Genomic DNA, 18,289 nt, shown 5'->3' with positions numbered 1-18,289 from the left:
AGTTTGCAACACTGGAAAATGGCTGGACATATTCTCATGAAATTCATATTGAAGATTTTTACTAAAATTTGTAGATACGTTCCACTTTTTCATAAAATCAGGCAACAGTGATGGATATTCAATCCGAAAAAATTCTGACTCCTGAAGTGCCTGTGTGCAGAAATACAATGAACTTGACAAAGGCATAGTCAGAGTCTAGCCTATCATCAACTAGTCTAGACACAGCCTAGATACCAAGGACTATCCAAAGCAGAGCCTAGCCTACCTTTGCCTAGTCCAGTAAGAACCTTTAATAGCGTAGCCTAGTCAGAGAATAGATTAATCTCCCTTGGACCAGTATACGCAGAAAAAAATGTAGTATAATCAGTCTCACCCAGCATATCTCAAGTTGGTGTAGCAAAAATAGTCTGGCCTACTATGGATTAGACAAGTCAGAATATTGCCCAGCCTACCATGCAACAGACTGGCTATAAACTAGCCATATCTGTCACGTAACAGAGTTGCCAGAACATAACCTAGCCTACTGTGGACCAGTCTAGGCAAAATTAGTCTTGCTGTGGACTTCTGTAACAACAGCCTCATCACCTAGCCATCTATGGACTATTCTATGCAGAGCTTACCAAAGCGTAACTTGTACTATACTAACCAGAGCGCAGACTTGCCAACCTTGCACTGGACTAGATGGAGATTGCATACCATACAATTGCATAAACAAGCAATGACATGGCCTAACATGCAACACCCTATCCTCAGCATAGCCTGATTTAAATCAGAAACACATCTGGCATTGTACTAGAATGGCCAGGGCATAAATTAGCCTAAAACAGAACATTATAAGCCAGACCCTCAACATTACAATGCCTAGCAAATATTTGCTAGACTACCCAGAACCTAACCAAGCCTACATTTAAATATATCAAACAGAATGGCCCATTTATATTGGATTTGGTGTTATGTTGACATGTTGGTGGATACCATGAAGATTAGTCAATATAGTCTACGTGAGAATACACTTACCACATAGACCTCGTATCCACACCTATAATACTGACAACATAGACACCACTACCCATGCCTATAATACTGACCATGTAGATGCCTCTATTCATTCCCATTAAACTGCCCACATGGACCTATCTATCTGTGCCTATAAAAATGACCATAAAACACTTCTATTCATTCCTATTTTTCTGACCACGTAGACCCCTTCATCGAATCATGTATTACTGACTATTTAGAAATTCTATCATGGCTATAATACAGATGGCATAGATAGAACCCTCTTACCATGCCTATAATACTAACCACATAGACTGTTCCCTTTCTGTTTACGAATTATTAATTTGATTTAATGTTGAATTTCGAAGACTAAATCTTGACATTCCGAACGTGAGGACTGTAATTTTTTTTATTTTTGTGTGTCAAGAGGAAAGAAAAAAAATGTTGATTTTTTAAAATGTGCAACAAATTTTTTCAGCAAGGCAGGTTTGATACTGTTAAGTGCTTCCAGAATTTAAATTCTTAAAATCTACTTCTCTAATTTTTGAATACATTTAGAAAAATAAAATCAGGAATGTCAGTAAATTTGGTGCGGTTACTTTAAGAGAGGTCCTGTTTGTTAGGTTAGGCATGATTAGACATTTTATTTTACATTAAATTATGGAAGTTTGGTTTAACGATGGCTGTCTTCTGGGTTGTTGCGCCATGTGGTCTGGTAGAAGTTTACCGACGTTTCAGAAGTCCTTACTGCCTCCATCATCAGGGCGATGAGTAAGCCGCTCGAGTGAAAATGCTGGAGTTATAGGAACCAGACAATGAAGGAATAGCCTAATCCTAAGCAGTGGGGACTGGTTAGAATCAGGCGAGGACGTGGAAAACAATAGGAGTTTCCGTAGATTCTGCTGCGTTAGGTTACGGAAAGTTTGTGTTTTAGGTGAAAGTTCAGATTACTGTAAGATGTCATGTTATTTATATTTACAAGTTAGTTTACTACATGTGACTTTTGGTTCCGTTAGTATAGAAGAGGTCAGGTTGGGACATGTTCGTTTGGGATACGTTACGTTAGGATAGATTCTGTAGGTTCGGTTACTAATAATCTTTTAAAGTATTATTAAAATGAAAATTGTAATTAAAAGTATCTGATTATTTGGATAGGTCTTATTAACATGTCTTGTGAAAGATCATGTTAAATTTGTCGAAGTAGGATAGTTTGGGGAAATATAGGTTCAGTTATGTTAGGTTAATCAAGGTTAATTCAATCTGAGTTAAGCTAGTTTCAGTCAAGTTAGGTTACAATAGGTTATGTTAAGAAAGGAGAGGTTTTATTACAGGGTTTCTTACGTTAGATTACGTATAGTTAGAATCTGCTGTTTTGGAATTCCGTTTACGAATTTTTAGGACATGTTTCATGTTGATATATGAAGTTTTAATCTTGCAAATTCGAATATGGAAATTACAGATTCTTATTTTTTTATTTTAAGGGTGAAAGTAATGAAACTTTAAAAATGACTAGTGATTTCACACGCACTGAAATTTTATTTCGCTGGACGAAGCAGGTAACTAAATAATCACCCGAAACTGAAACACGGAAGGTAACGTAACATTAAATAATAATCTATTCTATCCTCAAATAACCTAACCGAACTTTCTAAACCTAACCTGAAATAAAACTAACAGAGACGTATTTGATTTAACCTATGTACGTCTAACTTTACTTACCTAACCTTACGTAAGCAACCTCAATTATAAGAATTGCATTACCATACTTAATCCATTTAATTAATCGTAAGAATCATAAATAGAAATCCTTTATAATTGGTCAAGAAAAATAAATTATTTTGGAATTTGCAACGATATCATTTGAAAATTCGTCTAAAAATTCCTAAAATATTCAACTCTTATATTTCAAAATATTTAATTTTATATGCGCGTAGAGAGTCGAATTTCTCAACATCAAAACTTTCAAAATTTAAAACTTGGGTACCCCTTTGTTATCAGAATTCCAAAATTGTCCTAATTTCATAATATTTAGTAAAACGTTCGGAATTTAAAATATTTCTATTTCTTCAAAATTTCTACGTTTGAAAGTTTAGAAATTTTATATTTTCCAAAACATATAAATATTAAAATTCAAAAACACTCAGAATGTCAAATTCTTGAAAGATTTTAGTGTTTCAAAAGCCAAAAATAAAAGGAACAGCTCTGACGTTCATTTCATAATTGAAATTAAAACATTAATCAAACCCTCGAATTTCGTAAGAAAAAAGGGAGCAATTCTCAGTAGATATAATTTTATTAGGATTTCATGACTAGAAGACATTTAATTACACAATCATTAGAAATACCTCTATCACAAAGATTTAAAATATTTGAATGAAGAAATAATACACAGTTCATATTCACTCACCTAGCACCTGAATTTTTACCGGCATAGTCTAACACAACCTGTCGCAACTTGAGACAAAATAAAATATCCTAACCGAAGTAGTTTAACCTATAATTCAACAATTTCTAAAAATTAAATATGTGGATATTTTAAACTTACCATTATATCAAAATGTTCTTCCATACCTAATTTTAATGATTCAACAAATCTAAAAAATTATTGTTTAATAAAGCTGAAAATTTTCATGAATTTCAAAATTTCGAAACGTAATTTACTTCCACACTTCCAAAATTCAAAGACGCGCACAAGTTCTGAATACAATTATTCTCAAACTTCAAAAATTCATAAAAATCTACAAGATGAAACAATATCATTCCAAAATGTATGTAGGTGTAAATATTCTTAGCCCAAAATGAAGACCTAAAGAAAGACCTAGACTACCTGACCTGAGATATCCCAAACTTATCTTGACTTAAACTTAACTGACCACAAAAGATAGTCCTTAAAATAAAGTAATTAAGTTCTGGGACACACAATCCCTCATATTACACTACATTATTTCCAAAGATGCAAAAATTAACATTTTATAAATTCTGAGAGTCTCAGAAATTACATACATTCCTAATATGAAAAATTTAGACACTCAATTCGAAAAATTAAAATTATTTCGAACGTTCTGAAAAATCAATCCTAAATTTTGAATTCCAGGGATCAAAATTAAAATTATAATTAATATACCACACATAAGCCTAACCGAAAGAAGGATCAAATCGAAAAAAATCCTTACTGAAGTTCCTATACCCCACAATCCCTTCGCACGTGCCCCATTTTATTACACCTCCAACGCTTGACGGAATTTGTTGGCAACGAGGCCCATGAGGACGGCTTACCAGAGGAAGGGGCAGCCACTCGTGACGCAGTCGTACCCCATGGGAAAACGCCAGGCTGACAATCGGACGGTTGGCATTCATTCTACTCTTCAACATGGCTCACTAATTTCCTGCGCCTCGCGATAGGAAAAAGTTCTTTCTATAAACGCCGACTGACCCAGAATATTGGGATTAAAATTCATCAAGACAATATCTACTGTCTCTTGCTCTGTAACGCAATACCACAAAAATTCGGCTGATTATACTACTTAGTCAGTAAATGCCCATAAGAGGCAATCAGGAGCTTGGAAGTTAGGTCTAATTAGTTTCTTCCCAACCACAAATGGGAAATATTCACTCAATATCCGAGGCTTATACCGCTCACATGAATCTCCACTCTTAATGTAATCCCTTAACTATGTTAAAAGACTCCCTGTCACTCGGGTCAACAACCGAACCATAAAGGTTCGATACGCAACCAACTGAAGACCATACACGGATTTCAAATCAACAAACATTCTCTAAATTGCTTTATGTTTGTCCGACTCCAAGGGAGGCACATTCTTTAGTGTTTCCATTAGAACCGAACAATCTCCTTAGGACGTGGCCCCATGAGTGCCCAATTAACGGTCCATTTGAATAAACTTTGTATATAAGTGGCAGCAGTAATCAAGGTGCTATTGTGTCAGGGTTTGACTGTACATAGTGGGCCTAATTAAATTCATTTTATTTATTTTTAAGGAACATCGAGCATGTTTGTGAACATAAGCCATTTTGCTATAGTGAATATATCAGAGATGATGAGATGGGTGGGACATTTAGCACATGGAGGGAAATGAGAAATGCATATAACATTTGTGTTGGAAAACATAAAGGGATGAGACCACTAGAAAAACTTAGGCATAAATGGGAGGATAATATTAAAATGGATCTTAGGTGGTGTGTGAGGGTATAGACTGTATTGAGCTGGCTCAGAATATGGTCTAATGGGAAGCTTTGTATTCTTCGGTCCTTGTCTGAAGGTCAAGTGCTTGAAGTGAGAGAAATTAATAAGTGCCTTGTACTTAGTATCTGTCTCAGATAGCTTTAGTTTCTGCTGGAAAAGAAATGGGTTATTGCCCTGTGTCTGTATTTTTTATCTCTTTTATCTTACATTACCAAATGAATCCTGTAATATTTTTTTGTTTCTGGATTTCAAGCAAAACTTGCAACCAGGCCTCAAGAGCTCCAAGTCTTCAGGTTCTTGATACGTCCCTGCAAATTGGTGCAAGGTATAAGTTGAGAAACTTATCATAAGTTGAATATACTGGCATTTAAAAATTGCTTATAAAACTTAAGCTTACTGTTTTAAACTTTTGATTTGCATTGCCCCAAACTTGACTACCACACATGATGTCATTAATGTCAGGAGTTCTAGATTAGAAATTGTAAGGCCTATTGCTTAACACAGAGAGAATACTGTCTGTTAAAAACACTTCTTTGACTTTGGATGTAATTCCATCCGAGACTGAGTTTCTTGACTGAATCTTTTAATTGTCGATGTTTGCCTTCTGGTCAGTAATACTGTATGGTATTGAAAATATGCACATAAGTTAGGTGTTAAGTAACTTGGAATGCTGCATACCCCTAAGGACAATTTTTATGTGTGTTTAGACACTTTCTGGCTTTCCTGTTGTAGCTATTTAAATTATTTTAAACCAATGCATTGTGTTTCGTGTTTAAATAATGGTGGTTTCAGGTATATTATTTGTAGCATATTCATTTTGTAAGTTTTATCTGTTTTGAGGACATTGATACCTGATGCTATGACTATTGTTAAAATACATAGTATTATAAATCCAAAGGAATACATTTGTGATAATACCCTGCTTATGTGGCAGCATGTATTTTGGGTTTCAGTTGCTAACAACAGAAGCGTCATACCAAGCGACACAAACAAAGTGTCAAATTTGACCAGTACTTGAAGTACTTTAGCTGTTAATGGCACACTGATTGAAGTTCTGTACCTTTATTGTAATTTAATTGGCCCAAAAACAAATTATGTTTCCTGCCTCTCATTCCACATCGTTCCAGACAGTAGTTAGTACTGCATTGAAAAGCCAGCTTGGTAGTTTTTCAGGTGGATAAACTGAAGTTCTAAGAAGTTAACCTACAAAATAGGCATTTCCTTATGATAAAATTTAAGTTCAAGCAAATTTTATCACAGTGTAATCAAGCTGGATTGCTGGTAGGGGCAGGAATGTTTCTGTTGCCACTGCTTGTGGACTGGTTCTTTGGCTGGTATACCTGTTCAGTATATGCTGGATATATTTTGCTGTGAGTAAAATGGCCAGAACTTGAAACCGACCAATTAAATCCTTTCAGATTTCATGACTGTTCTCATTTCTGCTGAATCAGGTTTATGTCTATGTATCCAGTTAGGGGGCCATTGTTTTTTTACTACATTCTTGATGCTTATGTTTATTCCATACACATTACAACCGAAATATGGTCACTTGTTAGTAAGTGGTCAGGTAACATAATAGGTATAGGTTTAAATCCACTAATAATACACAGAATTGAACTGAAGGTAACTGAATATTATTTGCCCACGTGGAACACTTAATGGCACATCTAGGTTAACACGTAGAAAAAACAGTAGCCCAGAACAGTTATTCAATTCAATTCTTTATTATTTGTGTGCTGTATCAACAGCCTGATGGCCAATTACAGATACAGCACAGAGATAAACTCACAAACACAATAAAACATAAAAGGTAAAACAAGCAATATATAAAATACATTGATACGGAAAAATAAATACACAAAAAATTACTACTAACTACATTAGGATATTTGTAAAAATAACATGAATCAATTAAGTAAATTATACTATTATAAAATGTGAAGAAGTGTGACAATTTTCGTCTCGAATATGTCCAAATCCCTGCAGATGACATTAGCAGCTGATGCGCATCTAGCAGAAGGACTGTTTTTGATCAAAGGGCTAGAACTGAACATAGAAAAATCTCTCAGATTCCGAGCAGGGATGCGGAGACCGACAGCTTCCAGAAGGGAAGGACAGCATTTAAAACCGCGGTAAACCTGTGCAAGGAAGAGTGCATCACAAGAATGCCTTCTCTTACGCAGGGTCTGGAGTTTTAAAAACTCTAACACATCAGCATATCTGTAATGAACTTGGGGGAGGAAACAATAGTAGCAAAGGGCTGCAAACTTCTGCTGGATACGTTCCAGTTTGTTGCCATCAGTAGTCGTAATAGAATTCCAAACGACCGAGGCGTACTCAAGCTTGGATCTAACTAAGGTTACATATAACATATACAGGCAATCGAGAGAAGAGAACGAAAAGGTTAATGTGCGAACAAGACCCAGCAACTTAATACAATGTGAAAATATGTAGTCAACATGGTTGTGAAATGGGAGCTTGGAGTCGATAAATATTCCAATTTCCAATTATGTCAATTAAAATAATGTCAGTAATGGTACATCATGAATGAAAGCTCAGTTCACTTTTTTTTTACACCATTCTGTATCTGGCATGGATATTGTTGCAGTCACTGGTGTTCTTTGCTTTAATTGTTAACTGTGTTTAATATTTCTGAATATGTTTCAATATTTTATCCATCTTGTGATGGTTTATTTCAATGTTGGTTATGGTGATGGTGATGATGATGATGGAGACCAAGGACAAGGTGGGGGAGATGAAATGAGGGAGGATACCAGAACAGAGTAGAGAAGAGTTGACACACAAGAGGAGCTCGTGTAAGAGGATAAGAGAAGACTGGAGAAGGGGTTGTAAAAAGATTAAGCATGAAAATGTCTATGGGTGGCAATGAATTCTTTTCTCACTTAACAAACCATTGGAAAATGACGGGCTCTGGAATATTTACTGTTGTAACTACTGCGATACAGTAGTGTTTGGTGATTTGTTTTAATTATGTTTGAGTTTTACCTTGTTCTTTTCTTTGGAAACAAGTGTCCAAGCTTTGATTTTCATGCACACTGTAGCCACCATAAAGAAGAGGTAACACCTGTGTTTCTTTAACCTGTACCCTCAAACAAACACACGTGTCTGCCTTTATAGCTCTTGATTTATTTTGTGTATGTAAACAGTCTCACTTTATTTGTATTCATCAGTGCAGAGATCATGAATAGTACCGGTGTATAATTCAGGATACTGACAAGAAATGGCAGAGATAGCATTTTTGCATGCATCACTGTGTGTAATCCCCTACCTCCCTGTACCTTATGATGAAAGGAAGAAATTATCAAATCATTGATGATTAGGAGAGGTGAATATAATATTTTTGGCAACTGTCCACTCAGCCTCCTTGTATCCATTGTGTACTGGTGATATTTCCTAGGGGTCAAGTGGTTAGAGCATGAATCTGACCATTCAGATGCTTTAAACTTTACTATTACATCCCCTCTGTGACCTCATTGCATGGTGCTGAGGCATAGGGATAATTTTGTACTCTTACTGTTGTAAGATGATCCCCTTGTGATGGGATTCATAATGTCAGAGGTACGATTGAGCATTGTTGATATTTATTTTTCTGTTGTTTATTCAGAATATGGTCTAATGGGAAGCTTTGTATTCTGCGGTCCTTGTCTGAAGGTCAAGTGCTTGAAGTAAGACAAATTAAGAAGTGCCTTGTACTTAGTATCTGTCTCAGATAGCTTTAGTTTCTGCTGGAAAAGAAATGGGTTATTACCCTGTGTCTGTATTTTTTATCTCTTTTATCTTACATTACCAAATGAATCCTGTAATATTTTTTTGTTTCTGGATTTCAAGCAAAACTTGCAACCAGGCCTCAAGAGCTCCAAGTCTTCAGGTTCTTGATACGTCCCTGCAAATTGGTGCAAGGTATAAGTTGAGAAACTTATCATAAGTTGAATATACTGGCATTTAAAAATTGCTTATAAAACTTAAGCTTACTGTCTTAAACTTTTGATTTGCATTGCATATATTTCGACATGTGGCACAAAAACTATTTGTTTATACGTCTTGCGGGCAGGGATATTCACAGTCAGCGGAAGGAATTACACAGATTGAGAGTAAGATTTCACGTTCACACGGCGACAGATACGAAGATTGCTGTCTTCTGGGATGTCGCGCCCTTCACTGTATTCAATGGCGTGATCCGATGGGAAGATCTTTCGAAAAATTTCGTATCTGGAAAGTCCAGACCGAAATTGCTTTGTTTGCCGAAATGTTGGTTAACATGAAACATTCAACACCGCCGAGAAAACCTACGGTCAAGTTTATTTCTGTTATCTGTGCATTGGAAGGCAGAAATTTTATCGCTGACTGCAAAAGGACGCTCATAGCATTGTCCGCGTTTATACAGAAGTGTGAAGGAGTATTAATAGGATTCAAGCTAGTTTCCTATACAATCGTGATTAGTGATGAGTTAAACTGCTCTTCTGTGAACACAGGTTTGACTGTGATTACTCACTCTCAATCACAGTGATCTTACGCAGTGAAACAGTAATCGAGATGCGAGCATGCATTTAGCATTCTGTCACGGCTGTGATTTAGCTCATCGCTCCATTGGTAACATTGACTGTGGTGGTACACAGTGATGCTACTGAGAATATGATTGGCTGTCTGTTGCTGCTCTGTTTACGTGTGATTACAATACAGCTGATGTTATGAATACTAAAATTACAGAAATTATCATGTCGAAAATTCAGAATGTGTAAGTTGTATTTGAAATAATGGTTATTTAAAAGCTAAAATAAAATTACTTTATTACAAGAATATTGTATTTAATACTTCGTATCTAAAATGAAAGTTTACACTTAGGTTAGGTGTACGCCTAACTTTATTTAAACTAATATTCTTTTCAAAATATAACATTTCCTATACAATATTGTATGTTGCAAGCAATCAGCCATTTTGGAAACTGAACACGAGGTAAATACATTAGCATAAATACATACACCAGAAACCAATATTTTAATTACCCCCCTATATATATATATATATATATATATATATATATATATATATACATACACACATACATACACACACACACACACACACACACATACACATATATATATATATATACATACATACATATATGTGTGTGTGTTAATGACTGTGCATGCAAGAAAATAACAGAATTAACTAACATTTCCCACGTTACAATTCAAAAACACAAGCATTTTTGCTTTCTTACTGCTCAGTCTAGCAGTACCGGTAGGTCTACAGCAACTTGTATAGTCAAATGCATTATCATTATGCTCCATGTATGATGATATGGACAATATAATTTATTTAATATACATTATAAAACAATAAAGTTTTAAAGGAAACAAAATGTATAGAAATCGTTTATTTTATATTTACAGACAGTAGAACTGAGCTGTCAAAATACTGTAGTGCCCCGTTTTCTCACTAGGATGCATAAGAAATTACTGAGAATCACTGTGATCTGACTCTAAACTGCTCTGAGCAGTCAAAATAGTGTACCGTGTTCTCGCTAGGATGCATAAGAAATTAAGAATCACTGTCATCACTGTTTAGTGAGCACTTTAACCACTGCAGTGATCGTGATTTTCTGATCACAGTGACAAAATCACAGATCACTGTTTATCGCTCATCACTAATCATGATGTGTGATGAACAATTTTCATACCTTAAGAACATTCTTGAGTATGCTGCAACAAGAATGCCAAAAAGTATATTGCACAGAGCTGAAGAAATATTTCCATCCCTGAATTGTATCTCCGTGAGTATATAAAAACAAACATAACTAATAGTTATATAAAAAGGTCTCAAGTCGTTATGTTATAATGTGGTTGAAAAATATTCCCGTCTTGTGTTCATTATGTTATGGCTATCATGAGCCTGACCGCTACACCATTAACACTGTGGAATTATCCTTTATAAATGAAAGAAGGTGTGTTGTATCTATGGGGATGGAATGTGAGATGCTTGTGTAAGACGCTATGTAAGGATGAATTATTTACGGTTCTTATCTGTTTGTGTGTATGTACAAGTGTATCCATACATGCATTCATGCATGTTGTTTTAGGGTAACTGTGCAGTTTACCGTCTCTTAATATCGGACACACAACACATCAATTACAACCCGATATAAAACATCCAAGTACAACCTCCAAACCATAAGGAAGAGACAAAAAACTTAAAATTAAACAAATTAAAATAATCAATAAACGCAACGCAAAGTGTACTACAGTTTTTAAAATATATTAAAATTGATGACCTGATGATGATGTAATACACATTGAAACACGTCGTCGATACAAAAAATGTAACATGATGCAGTGTCTACTGAGAATGTTATAATTTTAGATAATTTTAAACAACATTATTTTAAGTTTGTGTATAGACGGAAAATAAAAATATTGTATCAATAAAACACAAACATGACGCAATTAATATATAAAATAACATAATAATTGTATATGTGTATGGTGGTTTTACAGAACTGTATGGATTCGGTGAAAGATGAACCTGATTCAGACAGTGATATGTGTCAGGATGGAAATCAGGTCATCAGTGTAAAAGCTGAGGATGTCTCAGATATAAAAATTGAGGAACATCCTATTCCAATTACAAATCAAGTTATGAAGGATGAACAGGAGGTAAGTCCATTAAAATGTCAATTGTCCTCATGTGTGTGTATCCATCCAAATGAAAAAAGTCACTTCTGATGAATAAATTTTGAAATTGTATCTAAGTTATGAATGGTATCATAGAAAATCTTCAGACATTCGTAGATCCTGTGAATTGTTCTACACAGGGACTCAGAGTACTGTGTTTGTTTTAGCAGTACACTCACTCAGGCTCTGCCCCTTCCATCAGAAGTAAGGATATGGTACTCTGAATTACCAGGTTGTACTGACAGTAGATCTTATTTAGGATGGATGTAGTATGTATTCCCATTTGCCTTCTTCTCATCATAAGTGATATCACTGAAAGAATAAAATTTAAATCCACACTCTGAACAACATTGTTGTTTTTGCATCATTTGTTTTTGTCGTTCAGTTTGAAAGTTGTGTAACTGCAGCGTGACAGTCAGTAGGGGAGAGAGAGGCTTTGTGGTGTAAGAAGAGACTTCCCAAAAGTGAAGTGGAGTGAAATCTCCACTCGCAGTTTACATTCTTTCTGGGATTTTAGATTTATTGGTGGCACTGTAATTTCTGACAGTGACAGTGATAATTACATACCTTAAGAACATTCTGGAGTCTGTTGCAACAAGCGTGCCAAAAATTATATTGCACAGAGCTGAAGAAATATTTCCATCTCTGAAGGGTACCTCCGCGAGTATATAAAAGCAAACATAACTAATAGTTATATAAAAAGGTCTCAAGTCGTTATGTTATAATGTGGTTGAAAAATATTCCCGTCTTGTGTTCATTATGTTATGGCTAACATGAGCATGACCACTACACAGTTAAGAGTGTGGAATTATCCTTTATAAATGAATGAAGGTGTGTAAATAATAATTTAAGGTAACGTTAAAAATATTCTTAATTACACACTCCTTTTACTCTGTCAATGAATTTATGTTGTTTACAAATAAGTGATAAATTTTTCTTTTTTGTAATGGGTAGGTCTATTTGTAGCTTATCATTTCTGTAGGTGAATACTTTGTTTTGTATTATGTGAAATTTATATAATAGTACGAATTGTACTTTATAATATGTATTGTATTATTATTATTATTATTATTTTTTGGCTTCAGGTATCATCTTTGTTGTTTGCAAATCTCGGAAACTGAATGTTCGTTTTATATGAGTAGTGGTGTATCCACCTTTAAGTGTGTTTCCTGCTGTATCGGGTCTCGTGTGTCCAGGGATGATAACACTCCTGTTCGTGCAACCAGATCGGCCTCCACATCGGATCTTCCTTTGAAGATTGTATCTCCCAACAGGGAGCTCATCTTGCCAACATTTAAGGACCCTGAATCGCTCAGTGTACAACTGGAGACGGTTCGGCTGAATGGTGTTAGCACCCATAACTTAGTCGAAAATTTGGTTCAGATGGTCCTAAAGCTTTCTGAAGATGTTCAGCAACTTCAGAAGGATAATGACTATCTAAAATTTCATCATAACAAAATTACTTGTGGGGGAACAACCACCTTAGTTTATAGTGTTCCTGCAAACAAAGCCATGGATACGGTTCCTCGTTCTGCCTCTACTGTTGCCGACGTGGGATCGAAATCCTACAAGGATGTACTATCTGCTGGGTTAAAACCTAAAGTCTCCAGTGTGGACACTGAAGGTTTTACAACAGTAAATCATAAAAAGAAGTCATCTTCTGGGATGCCTTCGGCCAACATAGTTAAACAACGCAGACAGCCGTTGTTAGGGGTGAGAAACTCTGCTTCTCTACCCATTGTTTCTAAAATGGTAAGGTCTACGGCCCTTTTTGTTTCACGATTTAGCCCTGAGGTCACGACTGCTGACGTAGACAAGTCTTTAAAGGAGCAATTAAGCCTCAAAAGGTTAGTTTGCACTAGGCTTAAAACAAAATTTAATTCTTATGCTGCATTTCACATTTTGGTCAATGAAGAGGATTTTCCTCTTATAAATAACACCTGTGTATGGCCAAATGGGTGCCTGATTGCTCCCTTTTATGGGAAACTAATCCCTGATCAGATGTACTCCCCTGGTGCACCTCCTATTTCTATACCAACAACGGCTGACTCTGACTCTGCTACTGCAACGTGCCCTGCAACGAAGCCGGCCAGTATTTGTGAGGAGCTTGGGGGAAGCATCAGTACCTCTTAATTATGTTAGGTACCTGTTGTGCCACCAATTCGGTTCGTTTCACCACGTCTGGTTCTAAGTCTTTGGACTTTATTGATATTTATTATCAAAATGTTAGAGGTTTGCGCACTAAATGTACCAACTTTTATGATAATGTATGTATTAATGATTTTAAAATTATATGTATTACCGAGACGTGGCTTAATGATTCGTTTTTTAATCGCAGTTTGTTTCCTGATGACTATCTCGTTTTCTGCGCTGACAGAGGTTATACCGATCTTATCTTAACTAGAGGTGGTGGTGTGTTGACGGCAGTTCACCAATCTCTGGCTGGTTGTAAACGTAGGTATGATCTTGAATTTATCAGCGAATGTGTTTGGGTTGAAGTTCCTCTTCCTGATGGTTTCAGCTTACTTGTTGGAAACCACTATTTCTCGCCTAACACCGATGTTAAAGTTATTGAAAATTATTTTAATTCTCTGGAAAAGAATTTAAACCCTCAAAATTTTTGGGTAGTTCTCTTAGGTGATTTTAATATACCTGGTTTTGATTGGGTACAAGGCTTCCCTCAAGCTAACTCACATCACTACATTAAAATTAGAAGGGATGTCGTTCATAGTGCTGCATGCTTTCTTGGACTTGCTCAGCACAACCTTACCATTCAAAACAAGAATCTGCTTGATCTTGTTTTTGCTAACTTTTCCTCTGTCAGCGTTACAATTTTTAATCATGATTTGGTTAAACCTGATGTTTTTCATCCTTCCCTGGTGGTGGATCGTAGAAATATATTTTTGACTACCAATTCACAGCCCTCTTGTTGTTCCCGTAATTACGCGCGTGCTGACTATTTACTACTTTATAGGTATTTATTTTCTTATGATTGGTCCTGCGTTTACAATTTGTCCTCTGCGGACTCTGCCGTAGAACAGCTCAAGTCGGTGGTTACTGATGCATTAAATTTAGCTATTCCAAATAAGTATTCTAGTAAGTCTAAATTTCCTATTTGGTTTTCCGGTACCTTAAAACATTACATTAATAAAAAGAATCATTATTTATGTCGGTTCAAAAAGACCAACTCATATGAACATTATACCTATTTCGCGCACTTTCGTAAATTAGTTAAGGCTACCATTAAGTCCGATAGGCGGCGGTGGTTAAAGTCTGTTGATGACAGTCTTAAGACTCACCCTAAGCATTTTAGGAAATATGTTTCAGATTTCAAAAGGAAAGATAGTTCCTTTATTCAGATAAAAATTGGTGATCAGTTTGTCACTGACCCCAAACACATTGCTGATGAATTTGCTACCCATTTTGAATCAATTTTTAACACTTCTTTTCGGTCTGTTAGTCCTACCAATACTGTTACTTTAGATTTTTTGCCCATCGCTTCTATTTCTCCTACTGAAGTTAGCAAGGCGATCAAGCGCCTCAGACCTTCAAAGTGTGTGGGGTTAGATGGAATTTCTTCGTTAGTAATTAAGGGTTGTTCTGATATTTTTACTCCCTTATTAACCTATATTTTTAATTTAAATCTAAATAGTGCCACTTTTCCATCCCTGTGGAAACAAACTGCTGTTGTTCCCGTGTTTAAAAAGGTAACAGTTCCACTGTTAGTAATTACAGACCCATTTCTATTCTTAATAACTTTTCTAAAATATTTGAATTTATTGTTTATGATCATTTGCAAAAAAATTTTAAGTACAGATTAAATCCCTCACAGCATGGTTTTCGTAAATTTAATTCCACAGTAACAAATTTGGTTACTTACCTTAATTCCGTTTTACCTTCAGTTAGTACTCAAGGACAAACGGATTCAGTATACTTTGATCTTACTAAAGCTTTTGACTTAGTTCCTCATAATATTCTTCTTGGGAAACTTAGAAACTTTGGACTATCACCTAGTTATGTTGATTGGTTCCATAGTTATCATTCTGACAGGCAATCCTTTGTTCGTGTATCAGGAATGCTTTTTTATCCTTATCGTATTAAGTGTGGAGTGCCTCAGGGTTCCACCCTAGGCCCCTTACTTTTTAATATATTTATTAACGATATTTGCGACTCCATACATAACTTACAGTGCCTTTTATTTGCTGATGATTTAAAGATATATCGGAGTATTAGTGATGTTGATGACTGTAAACTGTTACAGGATGATATTCATTCAGTGCAAAATTGGTGTCTTGTGAATGGGATGCAACTTAATTTAAGTAAAACGACTGTTATATCGTTCACCTGAAAGACAAACAGTATTTACTTTAATTACAAATTGTGTAACATTCTGGTGGCACGTTCTTATTGTGTTAAAGATCTCGGTGTTCTATTGGACTGTAAGCTTTATTTCCATCAGCACATTAACTATATATATTCACAAAGCTTAAAAATGCTTGGCTTGATTCGGTACATTACTTCTTCCTTCTCCACTGTTGATAGCCTATTGGTTTTGTACAGTACTTTAGTTCGTTCCAAAATTGAGTATGCATCCGTTGTTTGGAACTCTATTACTAATACTAATTCCTTTAAATTGGAAAGGATTCAAAGGAAATTTGTAGCTTTGTGTTACACTAGATTTTTTAATGGCTTTTGTGCCTATAATTATGACAATATATTAGTTAGATTAAACTTCTTATCGTTACATTTAAGGAGGAGGTTTTTGGATGCGCTTTTCCTCATTAATGTTTTTAAAGGCAAAATTATTTGCTCATCTGTTTTTGATATAGTTAGTCTCTGCATACCTACTAGGTCTATCAGAGACTACTCTACCTTTACTGTACAACGTAATTTCAAGGCAAGTCCCTTTGCCAGATGTGTTTCTGCTGCCAATGCAGTCTGTAGGAGCATTGACATCTTTAACAAAGATCGTATTTTGCCTACTGATGTCAGTCAGCTTTTTAAACAATAATCATCATTTTTTTTGTGTATTCATTTCCTGTGCTGACTGTATTTTATCTTATTTTGTGGTATTAATTTTATAAGTTCCTTCTGTTTTGTTTTATTTAGTGTTTTTAATTGAATTATATTACTTAGGTATATTTAGTTTATTACTGATTATTATTTTGTAATAAATTATAACTTGTGTTGGGCAAGGCAGTGGTCTAGGCAATACGGAGTTTTCCTCTGTGGCATCCCAACAATTACTCCATTCACACACAGAAGAAGGCAATGGCAAACCACTTCTGGATCATCTGCCAAGAACGTATATGAACAGGTCCCAGTCCGAGAAAAGGATGGAAGGACCCTGTTCATATGGACCTGTCGTCAGACAGAACACTAAATAAATAAATAAATAATAAATTAATATTGACATTTATATATTTAGTTTATTGTTTGTTTGTTTTTGTATTGTAATGTTTGTATTGTTAGTGCTTGGCTGTTATTGGCCTTTTTGGCTGTTGTTAAGCACTTTAATAAATGAATTGAATTGAATTAACAAGGAGTATATTTTGCTTAGGCATATTATTTAACCCATTTACTTGTGAATTATTAATCAATAAATGAATTGAATTATTATTATTGTACATTTATATATTTAGTTTAATTTGTTCGTTTGTTTTTTATTTGTAATGTTTTACTTTTATTATTACTGAAATGAATTTAATTATTATATTATATTATATTATATTTCATCCTGTGCTGTTGTTCAGTGCTTGACTATTATTGGCCTTACCTGGCTGTTGTCAAGCACTTAAATAAATGAATTGAATTGAATTGAATTATGACTTTTTCCACATCCTATCATCATCTGACTGTCTTATGGATCCATGGAATGTAAATAAATTATTATTATTATTATGTATCTATGGGGATGGAATGTGAGATGCTTGTGTAAGAGGCTATGTACCTTGGCATCACTACAGTAATACTCCAGTAAATTTCTTGTTTCATCAACACAAGGTTAATGAATTTTCTTGCCACACATAACATTACAGCAGTTTCTTATTTTCTGGAAATTTTTATGTGAAAAAGATTTGTGAGATACAATTTTATCCTGAATATACTCAGTATTAGCTTGAGAGCACCCCATATTCTATTTCAGAATATGGTATTGTAGATTCTCATCCAATTTATACCTGCATTTAATGCATACCATCTGAATGAATTATGTTTAACTCATAATTGTACAGCAGAATATTGATAAAATCAAGATAGAAAATGATGTGGATGTTCTGAGTGAAGAATCCGTTGGCGTGAGAAATGATGAGGTTTACACACCCTCAACTTTTCCCATAGTAAAGGATGAATTATTTATGGTTGTAATTTGTTTGTGTGTATGTACAAGTGTATC

The 18,289-nt window shown here is 35.0% G+C and overlaps 2 protein-coding genes and 1 long non-coding RNA gene across 11 annotated transcripts in view; 1 reads left to right on the top strand and 2 right to left on the bottom strand.

The window, feature by feature from the left end:
* Window positions 1-6,905: 6,905 nt before the first annotated feature.
* On the bottom strand, window positions 6,906-9,551 carry LOC147873349 (uncharacterized). Its single transcript, XR_015535843.1, has 2 exons — window positions 9,194-9,551; window positions 6,906-9,104 (listed from the first exon to the last, which is right to left on the bottom strand). It is a non-coding gene; the product is annotated as an uncharacterized LOC147873349 (long non-coding RNA).
* Window positions 9,552-10,309: 758 nt separating this feature from the next.
* LOC110831296 (uncharacterized) overlaps window positions 10,310-18,289 on the top strand; it is a 31,699-nt gene continuing 23,719 nt past the window's right edge. For 3 of the 9 annotated variants that reach the window (XR_015535842.1, XR_015535841.1, XM_087351403.1), the window contains exons 1-2: window positions 10,310-10,997; window positions 11,719-11,877. Coding sequence is in view for 3 of the 9 variants with exons in the window: in XM_087351403.1 (XP_087207529.1) it covers window positions 10,878-10,997; window positions 11,719-11,877 (279 nt within the window). In the remaining 6 variants the exon portion in view is untranslated. Of the gene's footprint in view, window positions 10,998-11,718; window positions 11,878-12,980; window positions 17,713-18,289 lie in introns of those variants that run through there. The other 6 variants (XR_015535839.1, XR_015535838.1, XR_015535837.1 and 3 more) reach the window with 6 other exon arrangements.
* The window catches only part of LOC110831293 (facilitated trehalose transporter Tret1), a 23,097-nt gene continuing 21,878 nt past the window's right edge, over window positions 17,071-18,289 (bottom strand). The window contains exon 6 of the mRNA XM_087351401.1: window positions 17,071-17,256. Within this exon, the coding sequence (XP_087207527.1) occupies window positions 17,071-17,256 (186 nt within the window). The remainder of the gene's footprint in view (window positions 17,257-18,289) is intronic.

The sequence above is a fragment of the Zootermopsis nevadensis genome, unplaced genomic scaffold, assembly GCF_977971745.1.
Source record: "Zootermopsis nevadensis isolate Lab colony 2312 unplaced genomic scaffold, Znev_1.0 Znev_ptg000019l, whole genome shotgun sequence".
Taxonomy (NCBI): domain Eukaryota; kingdom Metazoa; phylum Arthropoda; class Insecta; order Blattodea; family Termopsidae; genus Zootermopsis; species Zootermopsis nevadensis.
The sequence above is the reverse complement of the archived record's forward strand: the minus strand, read 5'-3'. Positions and strand labels throughout refer to the sequence as shown.